This window comes from Triplophysa dalaica, chromosome 8, assembly GCF_015846415.1.
Source record: "Triplophysa dalaica isolate WHDGS20190420 chromosome 8, ASM1584641v1, whole genome shotgun sequence".
Lineage (NCBI taxonomy): Eukaryota > Metazoa > Chordata > Actinopteri > Cypriniformes > Nemacheilidae > Triplophysa > Triplophysa dalaica.
The window spans coordinates 1,247,127-1,268,162 of record NC_079549.1 but is presented as its reverse complement, the minus strand read 5'-3'; the positions used below and the strand labels follow the sequence as shown (position 1 = coordinate 1,268,162).

Genomic DNA, 21,036 nt, shown 5'->3' with positions numbered 1-21,036 from the left:
TGTATATTATTATTACATTGCATTTCTGTCAATTGATCCTCCCAAAAATGACACATTAGACCAGTGGTTCTCAACTCTGGCACGCGAGATCCACTTTCCTGCCGAGTTTAGCCCGAACTCTGATATAAACAACTGAAGAGTTTAATCAGTGACTTCAGGAACAGACACGTTTATTTTAATGTTGGGTTGCACAGATTGTTGGGCATATCGCATTAAAGTACTGCGAGAGTGATAAATTTGCGCTGCGCCGCATTAAGTTGAAAGCATCTATTCGTAAATACGCAGATTAGCTTGTTCAGGTGTTTTATATACGAGTTCGGGCTAAACTCGGCAGGAAAAAGGATCTCGCGGGCCAGAGTTTAACTTTAAACCAAGAGATTTTAAATGAACTCTTTCAGATCTTGTGCATTCAAGTTCTCTTAATGTGTTCTCACTATGAGTAAATTCAACCATTCAGAACTCACTGGACCCTAGCAAGAGAGTCATACTGAAGCTGACGGATTGTACATCATATTTTCAGTGAATAAAGGTTGTGTTACTGCGCTATCAATTATGTTATTTACACGAAGCTGTCACACGGCTTCATAGTTGAGTGTTCTCTTAGCATTAATCATAATAGCCCTTGAATGCCGAAGAGCAGGGTCAACATTCTGTTTACAAAAAATTATGCATATTTGAAATGAATGAAGCCGATGAAGTTCACATTGCACTATTCCTTTAATATGGTCTGTTGAATTGTTAGAATTATGACAGGGTTCAGCTGATTGTGCTGAGTTTTTCTTCCCTGCGTACATGAGTTATGACGTAGCCCATGAGCGGCTGCAGACCCAACTAAAACCCAGAAACCATTTCATCCACACTGTGAATCACTGCACAGAGACGTGCGTGTTTGTGTCTGTTGTTTGAGATCTACTGACATTATGTTTCTTTTCTGTGGACACCAGTCGTAATTATCCATGGTTTGCTGTTAAACTATGTCCTGGATTGACTTACAAAAGTTTAGTTTTTTCCTTTGATGTCAACTTGGCTAAATATAGAAACTTGCAAAGGGGTCTCACAAGTATGTTGGTTTCACATTTGGGCATTTTGCAGCTCCGTTTTTATCCAAAGAAACATACAAAAATGACAAAAAAAAAAAAAAAAAGCATCACAGATGGCAACAATATGAGTGATCCTTCAATACATACACATTCAGAAATCATACAACTAGAAATGCTGTTTCTTAATAGTGTATGGCTTATCAGACAGAGTTCATGAACTTTTACCAGTGAGGAACAGTGAATACGATTGAATGGGAGAGGGATGGGATTGATTTACAATTCAAGTTTTCTTCTTCAAAATGGACGTGTTTTCCAGGCTGGCCAAGAGTTGTGATGTTTATGACTGGTGTCTTGTTAGAAAAAAGAAGATTGTATGGGTGTCTTTCAACACATCAGTGGTAAGAAAGGCCACTTGCTTGTATGATAGCAAATGATGTTCTAGAGCAGACACATGCTTATTATAACAACAGAAAAACAGAAGTGCAGACACGCAGAGCCGGTAAATGGACACGCAACAGTAAACAAAATGCACCAATTTATAGTGTTTGTATCTGTCAGTGTGTTTACTGTTTTCTGTATGTCTCCAACCTTTTGACCAGATTTGTGATATTTTAATGAATCATAACGTTTTTATCTACAATTAGCATGTAAACATTTGTGACCCTGTAAAAACCCAGGCTAAAGTCTCATAATCTAATTAATTATTAGATAACAAGCATCAAAGATTAATTTCAAGCAATAATTTCACTACTGCTGTAGGATGATTTTATGTAGGAAAATTATTTAGAAGCAGCCTATTGTTCTGTTATAAATTTGCATGCAAAATGTTGCGTAGAAACCTTTTTTAAATTTGATTATACGATCATTTCTCACAGTGCGTACGTGTTCATAAGATTCATAAGAATGAACGTATGCACAGAAAACATGTGTACGCCTCTCTATCAGATCTGAAATCTTTACATCGCAAATGATCGTGAAATTGCACGCAGCTGAACAGTTCAGATCTCTGCCTTTTTATGATGAATTATTAATCACATTGACATATGAAAGAGCACCTGTCAACGTCCCAATCCTGTTTGAGCAGAAAAAATGACTTATAATTTCAAAAGCCTGCAGCACTCAGACAAGTAAAAATCCTAAGCTCTTTTCCACGTCAATATATATAAACGTTGCAGTGGATTTTTGAATACGCAAGCTTTACGATCAAATCTATGTGAACTTACGTTTTATAAATGAGGCCCGTGAATTGAAAACATCACCTCTCCTAGATACCCTGGATGATTTGATTGTGAGGGTTCCAGTTATCTCCAGCTGTTGAGGTTTTCAGGATGTTTAGTTTTGCTGCATTTTCTATCTGCTGACCTGAGTTTGCTCATCGGATAACAAGTGGTTGGAGGGATTCGTACTTTCCTGAAGGAGAATGGACAGAGGTTAACTAGACAGGATTCTGAATGTTGAGCATAACGTGTCAGTATCGAATAAGCTGTAATAAGAAACACAAAGGTATACAGGAGGAAATAACAGTAACATTTACAAGAACGGACCAAAACTAAAGTTGAACTCAGGTGTTAAAAACAACGGGGATAATTAAAGAGAACATACGTAAACAGAATGACTAAACAAACAAGCAGATGAACGAGATCACAGAGGATCAAACCTGAAATACAACTTAGCACAGAAAAACAGAACACGCGTGTGACGGATGCATGGTGTGTTGTGTCTGATGCCTCTGGTTGATAACAGGAATATGCTGAAGGTTCATATTAAGGACAGGTCCATGTATACCTATAAATGGTGATTGATTAAGAAAATGACTGCACAATAAAATGAATGGTTGGGTCGTAAGGCTGTCGTTTGTCAACTCTGTGTGCATGTGTGTGGTATGGAGAATTCACATAGAGAAAGAACTGGACTGGTCGCCCCACGTCACTTAATGGATTGTATTTTTATACACCAGTGCAGATGACGACATTACCATAGTGACCAGCAAGCCTAATTTGTTACCATGGTGAGCTTAAGTTCGCACACATGCTCTTGTCTGGTGAGAATTATCATGTTATCAAGTCCATAAAAAAGCCCCTCATTGATCAAAGCGAGATAGCATGTCAGTTTACATAAGAAGGAGCGGACATTTAATCTATAGACTTCCGCATACTGCCGGCCTTGTGTGTGTGTGTGTGTGTCTAGAAAACCAACGAGACATGCACAGCACTATCAATCAGAAGTCCTGGATGTAAAATGTAACTCATTCCAAAGGATTTTTCCGTCGACCATCACAGGTTTTGTTCAGAGTCGTGGAGCTTAAACAAACATTTTAATATCAGATGATGCTTGTCTCCGTTCCAAACACACCCAATGACCTGTCAATGTCATCCACAGTTTCTCAATATTTAGTTTCATCAAAGGCCGTAAAGTGTAATAAGGGTTCATCTAAATCTGCTTAAATGTGAGATCTGCAACTCATGCCTTCTTGAAATGCAGCATTTTTAGAGGAGAGCGTGAATGTTTATTCATGAAATAAATGGTTGTTTAAGCTCTGTCATGTAAGTTATTGAGTGGAGTTTGAATGTAACTCATCGCATGCTGTACGTGAAATGAAAAACTGCGGCGAAACCAAAAATGGCCAGAACTTGCTTTATTTGTATCTTTATTAAAACATGTCTTTTAAATATCCTGCCAGAACTCTTTCACGATTGATGTGTATTATGATTTGGTTGTTGTGTTGATGGATTGATGGTCCAGTGGCTTGTTTCTCTGTTTGGTGGCTTATAAAATGTTCTGTTTTTGTTTTAATTAATTACATGAATTTAATTGATTCTCTTGTTTTTTTGTTTCACAATTTTTGCATGATCATATTTTGTAAAATGTAAAATTCATTTTACATTTTACTTATTGCATAGTAAATCACGAGGTTGAGCCAAATTCCATACTGTGAAAGTATTGCAGATGTGTGCCATATTTAAATTATTTCTGGGTATTGAGAATTTAATACTCATGTGTTTCATTGAATGTATTTATTTTTGTTTCATTGTTTAAAATGGTATTTATTCATGTTTAAAGGTTTTTCACCTGGATATTCATATTGCATCAATCTTCTAAATAAAGAAAAGAAAGCAAAAGTGTGATGAGTGGAATCCTGTAAAGTCTTCCTGAAAATTAGCTGCCCTGTCAAGTGGGGAGTTTTGCACACTATAACTTTGCAAAAGCAAAGGAACTTGACAAATAGTATTCTGACTGTGCTGATTGACTAAATTTAACACAATAGACTATAATTCAATATTTACTATAGTCAGGTTGAAAACACTACAATATCTATTAATTTTACTACAGTATGAGGCAGTATTTTTAAGGGCAGATCGACGTGAGTGAGGTCAGACTGATGTCTGAAGGGATGTGATCGCGCGCGCGCCCGCGGTGTCTTCATTCTTCACGCTGAATCTGCCGTGAACTCACTGGACGCGTCGCGCGCTCTGCTCACTGCGCTCGTGCAGAAGAGGAGATGAAAGAGATGAACTGATCTGATCACCTGCGATATTTACACGAGCACGAGACAGAAAATATTCCTCGACGTCTTTCGACCGATCGCGCAGGTTTTAAATGAGGATTTCTGTTGCGCTCGCGGCTTTCCTGCTCTTCTCCTGTCATGTGAGTTTACATGCAGCACGTGTGAAAGTCTGAAGGTTTTGTGACATGCTTTAAAGTTTGTTTTATCTGTATTCATAGTTTTCTATTTGTTTGGACGTTGTGAAATTTTCATGGATATAAAAATGATTACATAGCCTTAATATTTTGCCGGCAAAAGTCACGTAATTAAAATGTATAAGATTGTCCTGGCCGACAGATATTGTTTTTATGAAGTTGAATAAAAATGTACACGTGGCCAATACTTGTGACTTGTACAATATTCTTTTCCACACATATGTATTATTTATTAAATACTTGAACATTATCAATAACTTCTTTTATTTGACTCCCAACTCACGGTGTTGTTTTTGTTTTCATAAAATAATATAAAAGCGATTCTGAGCATGTTACTTGTTAGTCATTGTGACTTTGTTTCTTTCTGTGTGTCTATGAATGAAGGTGTGTGCAATTCCTCCAGAATGTGATCCAGATTTTGTTCTGTTCAGAGAGGAGGAAAACTGCTACAATATCATCCATCAAGAGAACATGACAGATATCGGGTCCACACACACAGGCGAGCCAGAGATGCTCTCTCTCTCTCTCTCTCTCTCTCTCTCTCTCTCTCTCTATCTCTCTCTCACTCTCTCATCCTCTCTCTCTCTCTCTCTCTCTCTCTCTCTCTCATCCTCTCTCTCTCTCTCTCTCTCTCTCTCATCCTCTCTCTCTCTCTCTATCTCTCTCTCTCGCTCTCTCTCTCTCTCTCTCTCTCTCTCTCTCATCCTCTCTCTCTCTCTCTCTCTCTCTCTCTCTCTCTCTATCTCTCTCTCATCCTCTCTCTCTCTCTCTCTCTCTCTCTCTCTCATCCTCTCTCTCTCTCTCTCTCTCTCTCTCTATCTCTCTCTCATCCTCTCTCTCTCTCTCTCTCTCTCTCTCTCTCAAGATTCAATATTCAAAGGAGCTTTATTGGCATGATAAAATAAAATGTACATTGCCAACGCACAAGATTAAATATAAACATGCAGAAATACAGATTAAGATAAAAAATGATATAGAATAAAATTAAAAGTCTATAAGTAAATCTATATATATATATACATCTCAGTATTAACAGAAAAACTGTTTTATTCAAAGTTATCAATGAGGGTGATAGTGTCAGTTTGTGTGTGTTGTTCTGTCAGTGTTGTTTTGTGTTGTGCTGGTTGTTCTCTCTCTCTCTCTCTTATCCTCTCTCTCTCTCTTTCATCCTCTCTCTCTCTCTCTCTCTCTCTCTCTCTCTCTCTCTCTCTATCTCTCTCTCATCCTCTCTCTCTCTCTCTCTCTCAAGATTCAATATTCAAAGGAGCTTTATTGGCATGATAAAATAAAATTTACATTGCCAAAGCACAAAATTAAATATAAACATGCACAAATACAGATTAAGATAAAAAATGATATAGAATAAAATTAAAAGTCTATAAGTAAATATATATATATATACATCTCAGTATTAACAGAAAAACTGTTTTATTCAAAGTTATCAATGAGGGTGATAGTGTCAGTTTGTGTGTGTTGTTCTGTCAGTGTTGTTTTGTGTTGTGCTGGTTGTTCTCTCTCTCTCTCTCTCTCTTATCCTCTCTCTCTCTCTTTCATCCTCTCTCTCTCTCTCTCTCTCTCTCTCTCTCTCTCTCTATCTCTCTCTCATCCTCTCTCTCTCTCTCTCTCTCAAGATTCAAGATTCAAAGGAGCTTTATTGGCATGATAAAATAAAATTTACATTGCCAAAGCACAAAATTAAATATAAACATGCACAAATACAGATTAAGATAAAAAATGATATAGAATAAAATTAAAAGTCTATAAGTAAATCTATATATATATATACATCTCAGTATTAACAGAAAAACTGTTTTATTCAAAGTTATCAATGAGGGTGATAGTGTCAGTTTGTGTGTGTTGTTCTGTCAGTGTTGTTTTGTGTTGTGCTGGTTGTTCTCTCTCTCTCTCTCTCTCTTATCCTCTCTCTCTCTCTTTCATCCTCTCTCTCTCTCTCTCTCTCTCTCTCTCTCCCCATCTCATCCCTTCTTTCTTTCTTTCTTTCTTTCTCTCTCTCTCTCTCTCTCTCTCTCACTCTCTCTTCCCGTCTCTCTCTCTCTCTCTCTGTGTAAGTGTGACAAGTGTTTAGGTGTGTTTAGGTGTGTTTCTAAGAGGTGTTATGTGATATGGGGGAAGTTTGGTGAAAAGCCTCCATAATTTATCAATAACTCACATGCTTATCAGATTATAGATAAAACACCCTCCAGCGCAGCCAGTTCACACACGCGTGCACGCACGCACACACACACACACACACACACACACACACAAAGACTCGGTGACATTACTCAGGTGTAATGTGCACACATGGCTTTTTAAGTGTTTTAGGATCTGCTCACGGTGGATAACTGAGGTTCAGTCTTAAAGTGACAGCAGCACACAATAAAGACCTCTTGAAACGTACAGTGACAAAACAACTGCTTGTTCATTTCAAAAGAGATTTTGTGGTTTTCAGAGACATAAGCAACAGAAACTGTGTGATGTCCAGCAACATGACATTATGCAACTGAGCAACAACTGTCAAAAGGAATGAAGATAGTGGAGTTCATTGGATGCGTTTGTAGCACAGATTTGTATTGGGTTAGGTCTGAATGACAATAGATTCATTATAAAATTGTATTTTGGAAAGTTGACAAACTATTATATTAATCCTGTTAATTAAAATCTAAAACTTTACTTTCAAATTGATATTGACAACTCTCATTGTTTATTGGGCTATGTAGTCTTTTTTTTATAATCCATACGCTTCATTCAGTTTTTTTTATTCACATGCCTTCATAATGTTTAATCAAGAATGTTAACCTCCTTTCCCCTCAAAACGACCTCTCTTCACTTCCTGTCACAAGTAATGGCACGAGGGGGGAGTAACGGGGGCTATCAGAGACTCATTTCTGCCCTGGAAAAGACCGCGGCGTTCACTCCGTTAAGTGTCACAAAACAGAAAATACAACCATCGCTGCTTCCGTTTCATCATGCTGACTTTAAACAAATGTTAGAAGCATTGCCTTACTAATGAACGGAAATCAGATAAGGTTGAGGCACTAAAATGATTAACTGGAAATAAATTAAAACTGAAACAAATATAAAAAATAACGATATTCAAAAGACAATCAATAAAATATGACAGAAGCAAGTACCAAAATGAAATTAAAATGAACTCAGGAATAAAACTAGGATAGTATTAAGGTGAAAACGGACTATTCCTATAGGTCAGGTGGAATCCCAGGGTCACGGGTTCACTTCACACAAACTAGAAAAATGTAGTTGAAATGCACCGTGAGTCAGTCAGGAGAAAAGCGTCTGTCAAAGGAAAAACTATAAAACAAACCTGCACTAATAAAAGCCTCTGTCTGTCTATACAAAGGAGAAATTCATTCTGAAAACATTGTCAATATTACACACACACAGGAAACTGTGAACACCGGCAGGTGACAATAGCACTGTACAGATCTCACAAGATCCTCTAGTTTATTTCTCTCTCTCTCATTCACTAGAGAGACCCAGAGCACCGACACTAACATTTACAAACCTGCAACACTTTTCCTGCCGTTCATCAAGCAGATAAAAAAAGAGACTGTGTCATTCATCAGACCGAGAGTAGAAAACACACCAATGGAAAGTTAAGCCAGCTTTTCCTCAAGCATTCAGATCAGAGTTTGTTATCAAAACTTATTACACGGCTCATTGGAATGCTTGATTCTGATTGGCACGTCGCGACATTTGCAGGTTCGTTTGATAAATTAAATATAAATATCTTTTTTTAAAACATATATGACATTGTATTTACAAACGATTCAAATAAAAATAAATGTAAAGAAATAGCACAGCTGAACCCCTGTAAAGGAAAGGGGTGGGCTGTGGATTTACACCACAAGAAAAGAGAGGGTCCTTGGAAAATGGAATGTGGCACAATAATCGTTTTACCTCCATTATTTTGTTTTTGTAATTGCTGAAGGCCAAAGATTAATTTTCGATTAATTGCACAGCAATAACACACACACTCAATTAAAACTCATTTATTAGATTCAAGCTCTATATGTGCTATCTATCGTTAGGATTGATCTCTTCCATACACTTACTTTCCACTGGAAAGATTGTGCCCGACCTGATTTTGCCAAGTGTGTGATGTCCTCAGGACAACATATTTCGTTGATTTAAGGACAATATTTTTAAAAATAAAACCTAAACCCACACCGAACCCCGACCCTCACCATAACTCAATGGTCAAATGGAAAAACAATGGTCTAGAAGCACCTGATCCTGGTTGGAAGATTAATCATAAAATAAACTGTAAACATATTTCTGAAATCTGATTGGTTGATTGAAATGTTGTCCCAGGGTCAACATGATGTTGTCCTAAGGATATCAACACTTGGCAAAAACAGGAGAGCCACAGATTGTACCGCCCATCATATATGACACACATCAGACTAAAAACACAACACATGTTTAATGTCATCATTACAACACAGAACTAAAGACAAAAACTTCAGCTTTTCTCAACCTTTCACAGTATTAATATTAATTTATAGTGTTTTGAAAAAATCTGTTTTATTAATAAAATAATTATGAACGCTTAGAAACCGAAAAAATCAACAAATAAAACATGTGTTCATCGTAAAATCTCCCACAATCCACTGCAGACACACACATTCTGCTCTGTCTCTATTCTGTCGTGTAATGATTTTCTCATAAATTGTGCCTTTAATGATTCATTACTCCCTAAAAACAGGTTGCAATACATTATGGGATCATCTGAACTGTTGGCCTCGTGCAGAGGTGGGAGAGTCTGTGTCCCGGCCATGTCCCAAATTCCTTAGGGTCAAAGGTCAGACACCCCCCCAGTTTTATATATATATATATATACCTTTTTTATCCATATAATCTCATATTTCTGTGATATCTAAATCTTAAATTCTGTCATATCTTCTGCTGATTTATACTCCAGTCACAGGTCTTATGCTTCAGAATCACTTTTTTCCCGATTTGGGTTTCTTGACTGTAGGAGTTGTATGGAGAAACTGCTCGGAGAGCGGCTGGTCAGAAACGTTTCCACCGTATGAAGTGTCCTGTGGTCACGCGCTCAACGACAGCCTTCATTCTCCCAATGACTCGGTAACATTCAAGTTTCATTTCTGTGCTTATATTCCATTCCTGAAACACTCAAGAAACCTAAAACATCACATTACTGAAGGCGGAAAGAAATCATTTAAATCATGGTTAGCAAAATAATCCCTTTTTATTCATTCATTTAGCTTTTGTTAGCGATTTATGAATGAGAAACATCACAGTTAAGCGCTTTGTCTTAGGTGTCAACATTTACATTTAGTCATTCAGCAGACACATTTATTCAAAATGACTTATAGAGAACATAATAATAATATACCACAGCTATGTTAATGTATGTAAATATGATGAGCAAATGTCTGTGTTCAGCAGGTGCTGGTCTCACACGAGTATTTCTTTTATGTGAGGATCATGTATTCTGTCGGGTACACCGTCTCTCTTGTGTCGCTCAGCATTGCTCTCGCCGTGCTGTGTGTGTTCAGGTAAAAGTTCACCTGTGTGTTTGTGTGTCTTTACATTCACATATTACTGTACAGCAATACAGTGAGGGAAACAATGATTTGATCCCCTACTGATTTTATAAGTTTCCCGGCTTACAAAGAAATGAAGGGTCTATCATTTTTATGGTAGGCTTATTTTAACTGATAGAGACAGAATATAAAACAAATCAGGGGAAATATTTTTATATAAAGGTTATAAATTGATTTGCATTTCAGTCAGTGAAATATGTATTTGATCCTCTACCAACTAGCAAGAATTCTGGCTCCACAGATTGGTTATGTGCGTATGGACCACAGATTAGTCCTGTCACTTTAAGACAGAACTCCTAAATCAGCTTGTTATGTTTATAAAAGAATCTGTATCTTCAACCTCTACAACACCATGATCAAGACCAAATAGGTTTTAAAGGATTTCAGGGAAAAGATTGTAGACCTGCACAAACCTTGAATATGCTACAGACAGAAGCTTGGTGAGAAGAAGACAACTGTTGTGTGATTATTTGGAAATTGAAGAAATACAAAATAACTATTAAATGCTCTTGTTCTGGAGCTCCCTGCAAGATTTCCCCTATGGAGTAAAGATGATCATGAGAAAGGTTAAAGATCAGCCCAGAACTACACAGATGAAGCCTGTTAATGATTTCAAGACTGTTGAGACCACAGTTAGCAAGCAAACCATTGGTAACACGCTACGACACAATAGATTGAAATCCTGAAGCACCCGCAGGGTCCTTCTGCCAAAGAGAACCCGTCTGACTCGTCTGAAGTTTGACCATGAACATCAAAATGATTCAGAAAAGGCTTTGATGAAAGTACTGGCATTGCTTTGAGACCAAAATTGACCCAAGAACACCATCCCTACAGAGAAGTACAGCGTTGAAACATTCTGCTTTAGGGCTGTTTCTCTTTCACGGGTAAAGGAAGACTTCACCTCACTGAGGGGATGAGAGACGGGCCAGTGTATTGTAAAATCTTGGACGAGAACCTCCTCCCCTGAACTAGATCACTGAAGATGGGTCGTGGATGTGCCTTTAACATGACACAGACACAAAACGTATTGCCAAGACAACCAAAGAGTGGCTTTAGGAGAAGCACATTAAGTGTCTGTGAAGGAGGCTAAAACTTCAATTTGCAGAGCGACAGCCTAGAAACCTTAAAGGTCGACAGAGGAGTGGACTTTGTCCTTACACATGTGCAAACCTGGTGAGCAACTATCAGAAATGTTTTAAATACTGTATGTGCTTGCCAACAAGGCTTTCTCCACCAAGTCCACAGTTATTTTTTCTCGGGGATCAAATACTTATTTCACTGACTGAAATGCAAATCAATTTATAGCCTTTATATCATTTTTTCCCCTGATTCTTTTAAATATTCTGTCTCTATCAGTTTAAATAAACCAAACATAAAAATTATAGACCCTTCATTTCTTTGTAAGCAGGCAAACTTACAAAGTCAGCAGAGGGTCAAATGATTATTTCCCTCACCGTATCAGAAAAAACAGTATTACACAAACTTTCAAACAGCAACATGCTAAATTACATTTCTTACACACACAATTCAGTGAATCGGTTTAAAGACCATTTTGAAAGACGTTAACAACACTGGTTCAACTGACAAAAAAAATATTTACAATAAAATAACTCTACAAAACAAACTTCCCTTATGATGTGTTGAATGAAAATGTGCTGAAACACGTGTGTTAGTGTTGGAATATTGCTGTGGAGCGCATTGAGTTTTTCTGTAGAGAAACACGAGTCTGTGGCTTGTTCTGTTATTGTTAACAATCATAAATCCTCTGAAAGAGTACTTCAAATTAAAATAACAGTAATTCTTAATGACAGCATGGGAGATGGAGAGTTTCCCCCCAAATTTGTGTATAAACGTTGCTGTGCCTAAACCACAGCCCTGCTGCACTCCATGACATCAGACTCAGAATTCAGATGTTCCTGTTCCAAGTTTCATGTCACAGTTAGTTCCTACAGCCTGACTTAGAGACAGTGATCATACTATTTTTATAGATTTATTTAAATGCACTTTTAAAGGGTTCATTTTATTTGCATACATTTCGTTTAAACTGTAAGGCCTGTCAATCCCGTATTTAATTCTTTGTTCTTGAACCTCCAGGAAGCTGCACTGTACTCGTAATTTCATTCATATGCAACTTTTCACGTCCTTCATCCTACGAGCCATCTTCATCTTTATCCGAGATGCTGCGCTGCACTCCTCACAGGAGTATTATCACTGCAACTTCCATCCGGTAGACAAGCAAACGCACGTGCACACACACACAGACACACGTGCACATGCACAAACAGAGACCCGAACCCTAGTGTAGCGGACCACAAGCGCTGTGATTGGTCTGCTTGAACCTCGTCCCTTCTGGTCGAAATATTCTGTGATATCATCGGGTTTGCTCATACACATTTTCGAACGAATTACATAAATAATTTACCCGTTCTTCCGTATGTAACAACTCTAGGTGCAGAAGTGCCTGTTTACTTGCTGCTATCACTGCTAAATAGGGCTGGGTATCGCTTCTGATGTTCTGATTCGATTCTGATTCACAAGCTCTCGATTGTAATACAAACAAGTATAAACAAAAACCGGAGCATTGCCTTACGGCGTAGGTCTGACGGGGAATAAAAAATCTGCTTTAAGTCTGTTTGTTCCATGCCTGTGGTTCATTCTTGATCTATCCTGTTCCCCCAATGGACCTTTGTCACGTTTCAAGTTGTCATAGTGGTGAATCGGGAGACTACCACAGTCAGATTTTTTGCATTTTCATTTCCTCAAATAGCAAAAGAAAAACTCAACGATAGTTTCTTTCACTACTTTGAACAAAATGATAATCTGATACCAGCAGTCAAAAGAGAGAATGATGTCAAATTTATTGTGACTTCCAGACGTGGTATAAGAAACGGCCTCGCATTAGCGCTAACAATTTTTTGTAATTTGATGCAAAGGTTATATAATACAAAGTATAGTGTTATAACATACATACATTTTTTTTAAATTCAAAAATAATATTTTTTGGAGGACTCGCCTCATCGCTGCCTTAAAATCTGAAAATGCACTTCTACCCTGATGACCATACATCTCAAATGTCGTATGTTAGACGGCTTGGGTGGAGCATCCCTAAACTCTTCCCCTTCAGTCTGCTGCCAGTTTTATTTCAAAATGAAACGGCTGTTTTTACACATCCAATCAATATGCAGTGAAAAATGCAAGCCACGCCCACTAATTTTCTCCTTTGAAATTCACGGAATTGTGTCCGAATATGGAAGTAAAAGCGATCGGAACTTCTGGTTCACGGAACTATACAAATAAAATTGATTACAAAGATATAGAAGTTTTCATATCGAGCATCTTAAATACTTAAGCACATTGCACATTGGGTCCGAAATGTCTGCACGTTAAAAAATAAATACGACTTCACGTTGTGTTAATCACAGTCACACACTCCCTCCGATATTTCCGTCTGTTGTTGGATTTTCTGCATTTTTTGCATCCATCAAGAATTTTGAGTGGCCTTTTAACAGTTCATAGACACTGTACAAACGAGAGGCAAATATGCAAAAACGGACAAAGCCCTTAAGTCTGCAGTTACTTCACTTGGTCGCATTTCTTTCAAAAGGCACAAGGGAAATGATGTCTGTTTTAGAGACACCTGATGCCATTTTAGCCCACATGCAATAGTCGGTAAATAATATTGATTATATCATTGACACATATGAAAGAGTGGAATATATTAGGCAAATTTTTTGCAATTGTTTCTGACCTTTTATGTGTTGGGGATAAAATAGGGCACAATCCAAGGGACTATGTTCACACTGTCTGTCCAAATTAGATTTTTGTTCATATCATATTTAGAAAAACTCCAATGAAATGTGATTTTCATTCATATCTTGTTTGAAATCCTATTCAAATTACAGTTTCAGTCTGACTGCATAGACTTTTTTTGCAAACTTCACATAATAAAGTCAACACGTAGCAGATGCAAGATTCTTGTTGATGTGTCAGTGAAAACGAGAAGACCTAGAGTGTGTGTGACATTGTACACTGATATCTACAGATCTACAGATAAGGTCTCTGAGCCGACGTGTTTGTGCTGTTTTTCTCAGCCTGGGTGTAAAGTAGCTCTGTTCCTGTCCAATTACTGCATCCTGGCCAACTACAGCTGGCTGCTGGTGGAAGGACATTATCTTCACAGTCTCATTAACCTCTCTCTACATTCACACACCAAACGCCTTCACTGCTACACACTGCTCGGCTGGGGTACGCTCATCTCTCTCTCTGACACACAGACTATATTTCACTCCATTGTTGATGATTGAAGGAACTTTCTTGTGCTCACACCAGATTTCAGGCACGTAAAAACGATCTCAAAGTGAAAACTAGTCAAAGATGAATTTTCCTTAAAACTTTGTTTATTTATCTGGAAATCATGATCATAAATTATTTTGGCCACGATAGTCCTCACTGTAAGAAAATAACCAGTACATTTTCCTTTATTTTACAAACATTTCCGTTAATGCTATAATGCAAATTAACGCCGCGCAAAATGTAAAATACAGGTAAGCAAATGTAAAAATGAGTATGGAAAATTCCTTCATTTTAATACAGTATACTGTGCCATATTTGTACGGATTGCTGTACATAGGTTATTGTATTTTATGATGTTATTATTTATCAAATCTTTAATCCACATTCCTACATTATTGAATTTTCTTCTTAAAATCTTATAAGTGAATTTGTGTAATTTTTGGCCAAGATGTCAATCTGATCCCTTTAGATCTCTTATTGGTAAAATGTTTCTTTGCTGTATGAGTTTACAGGTCAGAAGTGTTCACACACGGTTCTTTACTGTACACTGGATTAATGGAAGTGATTTAAAGTCCTTTTAATGGATCTCTCCTTTAGTTCTCATCCTGCAAATAACACATCCAATAAAAGCTTTTTTTATTCCTTCAGGGATCCCAATGCTGATCATTATTAGCTGGAGTTTGGCCAAATACCTGCATCAGGATGAAGGGTACAAACATTAAAAATACTTGATGCACTTTGTAGCTGTACTTCTTCTCAGTTCATCAAAATAGTCAACAAGATGATGTGTATGTTTGTATCATAATTAAAGCTATTTCAATTTTTACTTAGTAAACGGTTATTTGGTTACATTTGCTTCATGTTATTGTTAAGAAAAAATATATATATATTATTTTACAATTATGAATATATTTCAAAATAATCTTTATTTAACTTTTAAGATCCATTGGAATCTAATAATTATTTTTTATTTGTGTTGTATAATATAGATGGAATTTGAGAGTTTAAAATGTAACACAAAACCTTCATTTAAAATTCTAATCTTTAAAATTGCTTATATTTTGACCTGTTGGTAATTTTTTCTACGCACCTATCTATTGACTACAGGTGTGCAAGGTTGATTGTTGAAATCTTTAAAATTTTAAATGACAAGTTATGTGAGCACCCTATTGACTTTCCATTATAATTTTCATTCCTACTATGGAACGTCAATGGGGGCTTATTTTAACGTGAGCTACTCTAATTATGATAACTGATGAGATGTGTTTTGGAGCTTATATCATTACATAAATGAAGAAAGCAATTTATTGAAGTTAACGTTTCTAGTGCCAACACAGGCATCAGCCAATCAGATCACTGTATGCAAATACCCTATTGCAGACGCTAGCCAACTGCATTCATACAAGACGCAAAAACAGAGAAGCATAAAAATGTACTTACATTTACACTTCATATAAACATCAACAATTGCTAGCGCAACCAAACGTATCACAGCTTACTGTTATAAATAACCGCCTTTTTGTGGGTTGCTGTGTAATGTGATTGGCCGTTGACGATCGCATCAGTGCCAAGTGTGAGACATGCTCTCCATCAAGCCGACGCCCCTTGTGAATCAAGCGTTGTGCAGAAAAGCTTCTATATATGAACAAAAAAGCGTCAATCCATCTAGTCGAACATGAGTCGAGATGTTTCGCCAAATAAAATGTGTACAGTAGCCAATACATGATACAAAATCATGGCAATATATGAGATGTAAATGTTTTCGAGCGATCCCTCAAGCAATATTTGAATTGTATGTATGGCACTTCATTTATGTTACTATTTTTACAGAAATATTTTATGCAAATAGAAGAAACTGCTGTCTTTAACTGAAAGGCAGTCGTGTGTGTAGATCAGGAGTGATGAACATCATCTGTGTTAAACGTTAAAATGATGGCGTATGTTGTGTTATCAGGTGCTGGGAGACAAGAGATCATGGATGGATATGGTGGATTCTTCGAGTTCCAGTCATCATTTTTATTACAGTAAGCAGACCTTCTGTGTACTCACACATTACATATTCTCCCTCGCTCTTCACCTCCATACTTGATTTGAAATGATTAATTCCTCTCTTACGGCTCATGCATGTTCACAGTATTTTGGTGATAGAAGTTCCCTTCCCATCACTCACTCGATGTTGTGTGGATAGATGCTGTGCCACTGAACGAGATGAATGTGGGGTTTCACAGCCCCTTCTGTACATTGCTGTGACTGTAAACGTGGCGGTTTGTGCATAATCTGAGACCTGAACAGAGCATAGATCAGAGGATGGGTTTACATCATGTAATCCTCTCTGGACACAGAGCGTTCCCTTGGGTTCCTCTCAAGGTTCTGGTCCTGCATCCTCACATCTGTAACAAGGTCCTGGCAGGACATTCACATTAAGGCTCCATGATTATGACAAATCATCAGATAGTCCCATTCAAATTGTCTCTGGGATTATTCATTTCGTGTGTTGTACAGCACATTAAAAATGGATAAATATTTTAAGTAGTCAACCGTGTGAGCAAAGCTGTGTTCCTCGACTCAAATTGTACTCAAACCTGTAAAGCAAAAACGTTCATACGAAAATGAAAGAAAATAACATTTCTTTAAAAAAAATCAGTGTACAAAAAACACATTTTTGTTTGTACACAGTATTTCAGTCGTGGATTTATATACTTATATATATAAACGGTGGATATTACAGTGGATTTAGGGATGGTTTGAAACTGATAGATGGCGTGCTCTGTGGGAAAAGATGCCGGATATGAACTGCAAACTAATTCATACGTCTGTGTTTTGTTGGCAATCGGCGTGTGCGTGCATAACGTACACAACACGAAGGGATTAATGTAATGATGTGTTGTGTGCTCGTGCTCGTGCTGTAGTTCCATCCCTCCTCTAGCAGCTCGTGTTTTTCCGGAAATAATCGTACAACTGTAACTCTCTTTTAATGTGATCAATCTAAATACTCATCGCAGATACAATGTATGCAATACTACTCTATAGGTACTCAAGATGAATATGAGATTGGCAGAAACTGCCTGTGATATTTAATCTTTAAAGTTTTTTGCCAGGAACACATTTTTGTGTAGTGATGAGTGACAGTGGTGCTGAACAATCTCTGTGAGGGAGGGATGCACACTTTGAGGCCGTGTCTTTGGCTATGATACACAGTCGCCTGTTTGCCATCAGGGATCCAGCTGGATACAGAGAAATGCCAAACAAGGATTCAATAATAGATGTTTGTGTAGAAGATCACAGGTGATTTGGTGACCTTGATGCTCGCTCTTCTGCTTTAGTGCACTCTGTATGACACTCTTTGGCTGGACGACAGATGATGGATCAGATTTGCCGTGCCGCATCCGGTTTCTGGACATCACTTATGCATTACTGCTTACACAATATATTCTGCTTGACATCATCAATTGTGAACCCAAAATAATTATATAATAGAGATGACGCTTGCAGTCTTGGTACAAAAGCTTGCTTCTGATCACAACTTAAAAAGTCAATACTGTACAGCACTTAGAATTCATAGTGTTGAGAAAGAGAGGGTTCTGGTTGTTGTTATAGAGAACAGTCCTGCATATTCTCCACTGTTTTTACAGTTTGCATTCGGGCTATTTTAACAATGACATAATCGTTGGACCTGTAATGGTAATGGTGCAGCCCTATGTTGACGACTGGGTGTTCCACTCCTGAGATATTTTGCGGGTGCTTTCACAACCTCCAATAGTGTCATCATGTCATCCAGACAACGTTGAGCGAGTGTCGTAAAGGGAACGTTCTTGTTCATCGCAGAACTGAGGTTGCAGTCGTATCCAAGAGGTTTTTGATGTCTGAAGGGAATTGTGTTGCAGGTAAACATGCTGTTTTTCATGAGTATTATTCGGACATTAGTGGGGAAGCTGAAAGCTGCAGACATGCATGGAAATGAGTTGAATCATCACAGGTGAGTTTAAAGGTCCAGTGTTGGCCAGTAGCTATATATTCATAGTAGCTTCATATTTTCTATTGACTTCTTGAACCTTCTGCTCATATGCTACCAAACGACACATTGTGTTTTTCTTACAATATTCAAGCAAATATTTACTAACACAATGACCATGGCCAAACAGAATGTATGTAAGGTAGAGGTATCTGTGTATAGCTTTATATTTGAATGTTAACCTTCAAGATTTTTAAGTAAAACTTAGAGATTCATCATCCCTCCTCTGTGACTTTTAACCACATTTAAGATCATTTACATTTATGCATTTAGCAAACGCTTTTATCCAAAGTGACGTACGTTGTATTCAAGATATCACATTTTTTGTGTATCTTGTGTTCCCTGGGAATCGAAACCCACAACATTTTGCGTTGCTAATGCAATGCTCTACAATTGAGCCACAGGAACAAGAGATCATAAATCAGTCAAAGGCTTTGTTGTTGACCTTTACTACTGATTTTTACATGGCGGGGTGTGAAATTAGTCTTAAAAAGACTTCAAGAAGGCTTTTTTTATTTGAACAACAATCGAGGCAGATTGTGTAATGAAATGTAGAAGTGAGAGTTAGAGAAAATGTGAGAGCTAGAGGAATGAAAGTGTTTTACATTCATCATCTTTCTGTTTGACACACTTTTTGTCGGTTTGTGCGAACAAAACACAATATTTACAAGAGGTAAATAATTTGGAATGAAGTGTTTGTCTTTCAAGAGATGTGTGAAATTTTCATATTTCATGAAGAGCTTAGAGAACATAAAGCAGAGATTTTAGAAATTGTGGGTAAGCAATGTTAAATTAAACTGTAATTGCATTGTAAGCACACACATTACACAACATATGGTTAGGGTTAGGGTAAGTGCTCCAGTGCGTTCTGAATTATTCTGTAATATACAGATTGGAAGTGAACCAGTTGCTCATCATATGTCCTCTCTCACATGTCGCGTCGGAAAGTCTCATAAATTTTGCTGAATCAGTTGAGTTCATGTTTTCTACAGAGTTTATTCATGTATTAAGTGTACATTTATCTTATTTCAATGTGTGAAACTTTGTGTAGGAAGCTGGCGAAATCTACATTCCTGCTGGTGTCTCTATTTGGACTGCAGTATGTCCTCTTCGCCTTTTTCCCTGATAGAGTCAATGTCCTAACTTTTAAAATCTGGAACGTTATCGAGCTTGCGTTAGCATCCACACAGGTAATAATAATAATAATACACATTTACACACTAAAGGATTGAAAATTTCTGATCAAATCCTGCACTGTAGTCATTGGGTTCTGCTTCATGTTGTGTTTGCTGTTCCAGGGCTTTATTGTGGCGCTGCTCTACTGTTTTTTAAATGGGGAGGTCAGTATATCTATTTGGTTTCCAAATGATTACGTGTAAATTTTCACATGTTAGGATCTCCACATCCTTCCTGTATAGACAAACACGTTTTTCTCATGATCGCAATCTGCTCTGTGAAAAACAAAAGAGCTTTAATGAGTTCATATGGTTAAATAGTGTAATAGTACTAATGGGTTATTGGTAGATCTTAACCGTGGTTGAATCATGGCAGGTACAGTATGAAGTTCAAAGACGATGGAGGCGGTGGCGGATGAAGCAGCATCTCCACGGTGATCCCAGAGTGCATCACAACTCCTTGAGTCACAGCGGCCTGCCACTGACACAGGTGTCCTTGCTCACACGTCCAAACACAAACACAACCTAGACACAACCCAACAACAACCAACACACACCCTAACACTCCACAACTAATATGACAAACCAACAGCAAGCATAAGCAGAGATGTACAAGACAAATAAACCAGAGAAAATATTTAGATATGCAAGAAACTGTTAAGTTGTTCATTTTAAAAACATTTGTTTGAGAAAGCTTAACCTGCTCCAGACCAATAATAAGACTTGAAACTAACTGAGGCTATGGCTATATTGCCATGTTTTGCTCTCAGTGTTATTTAGGGTTTGTAATTCTGTCATCGCACATGGCTGTGCTGTTTCATGTCATCTCGCTGCTGATGTTATAGATTTATATTTAGCACTGTTGTTGTAAGCTGGGGCCTCATTTATAAAACCTGCGTACGCACAGATTTGATTTGGCTTTTGGAAATATTAGACCATCTTTCCGCTCACAAAGGATTTGGACGCTGACAGATGCTCTTCATTGTATTAATGACATTAATTAGACATCATTAAAAGGCGGAGATCTGAAACTGTTCGCGCAATTTCACAATCATTTGTCATGTATAGATTTCAGATCTGAAATGTTTTCAGATTTGATGTTTTCCGTGAGTACGTTCGTTCTTATGAATCTCACTTTGAGAAATGATCGTAAAAACACTTTATTAATGAGGCTCCTGGTGTTTGTCGCTCTTAAGAGCGTCTATGTGTTCTACATTACAGTA

The 21,036-nt window shown here is 37.5% G+C and overlaps 1 protein-coding gene across 1 annotated transcript; it reads left to right on the top strand.

Annotated features, from left to right (window-relative positions):
• The first annotated feature begins 4,559 nt into the window (after positions 1–4,559).
• Positions 4,560–21,009, top strand: sctr (secretin receptor). The gene is made up of 13 exons (XM_056755478.1): positions 4,560–4,685; positions 5,124–5,238; positions 9,469–9,564; positions 9,742–9,851; positions 10,176–10,285; positions 12,428–12,560; positions 14,425–14,578; positions 15,275–15,335; positions 16,581–16,650; positions 18,511–18,602; positions 19,690–19,828; positions 19,937–19,978; positions 20,190–21,009. Exons 1-13 carry the CDS (start codon positions 4,638–4,640, stop codon positions 20,340–20,342), a joined length of 1,323 nt encoding a protein of 440 aa, XP_056611456.1. The 5' UTR covers positions 4,560–4,637; the 3' UTR covers positions 20,343–21,009.
• The last annotated feature ends 27 nt before the right edge of the window (positions 21,010–21,036 follow it).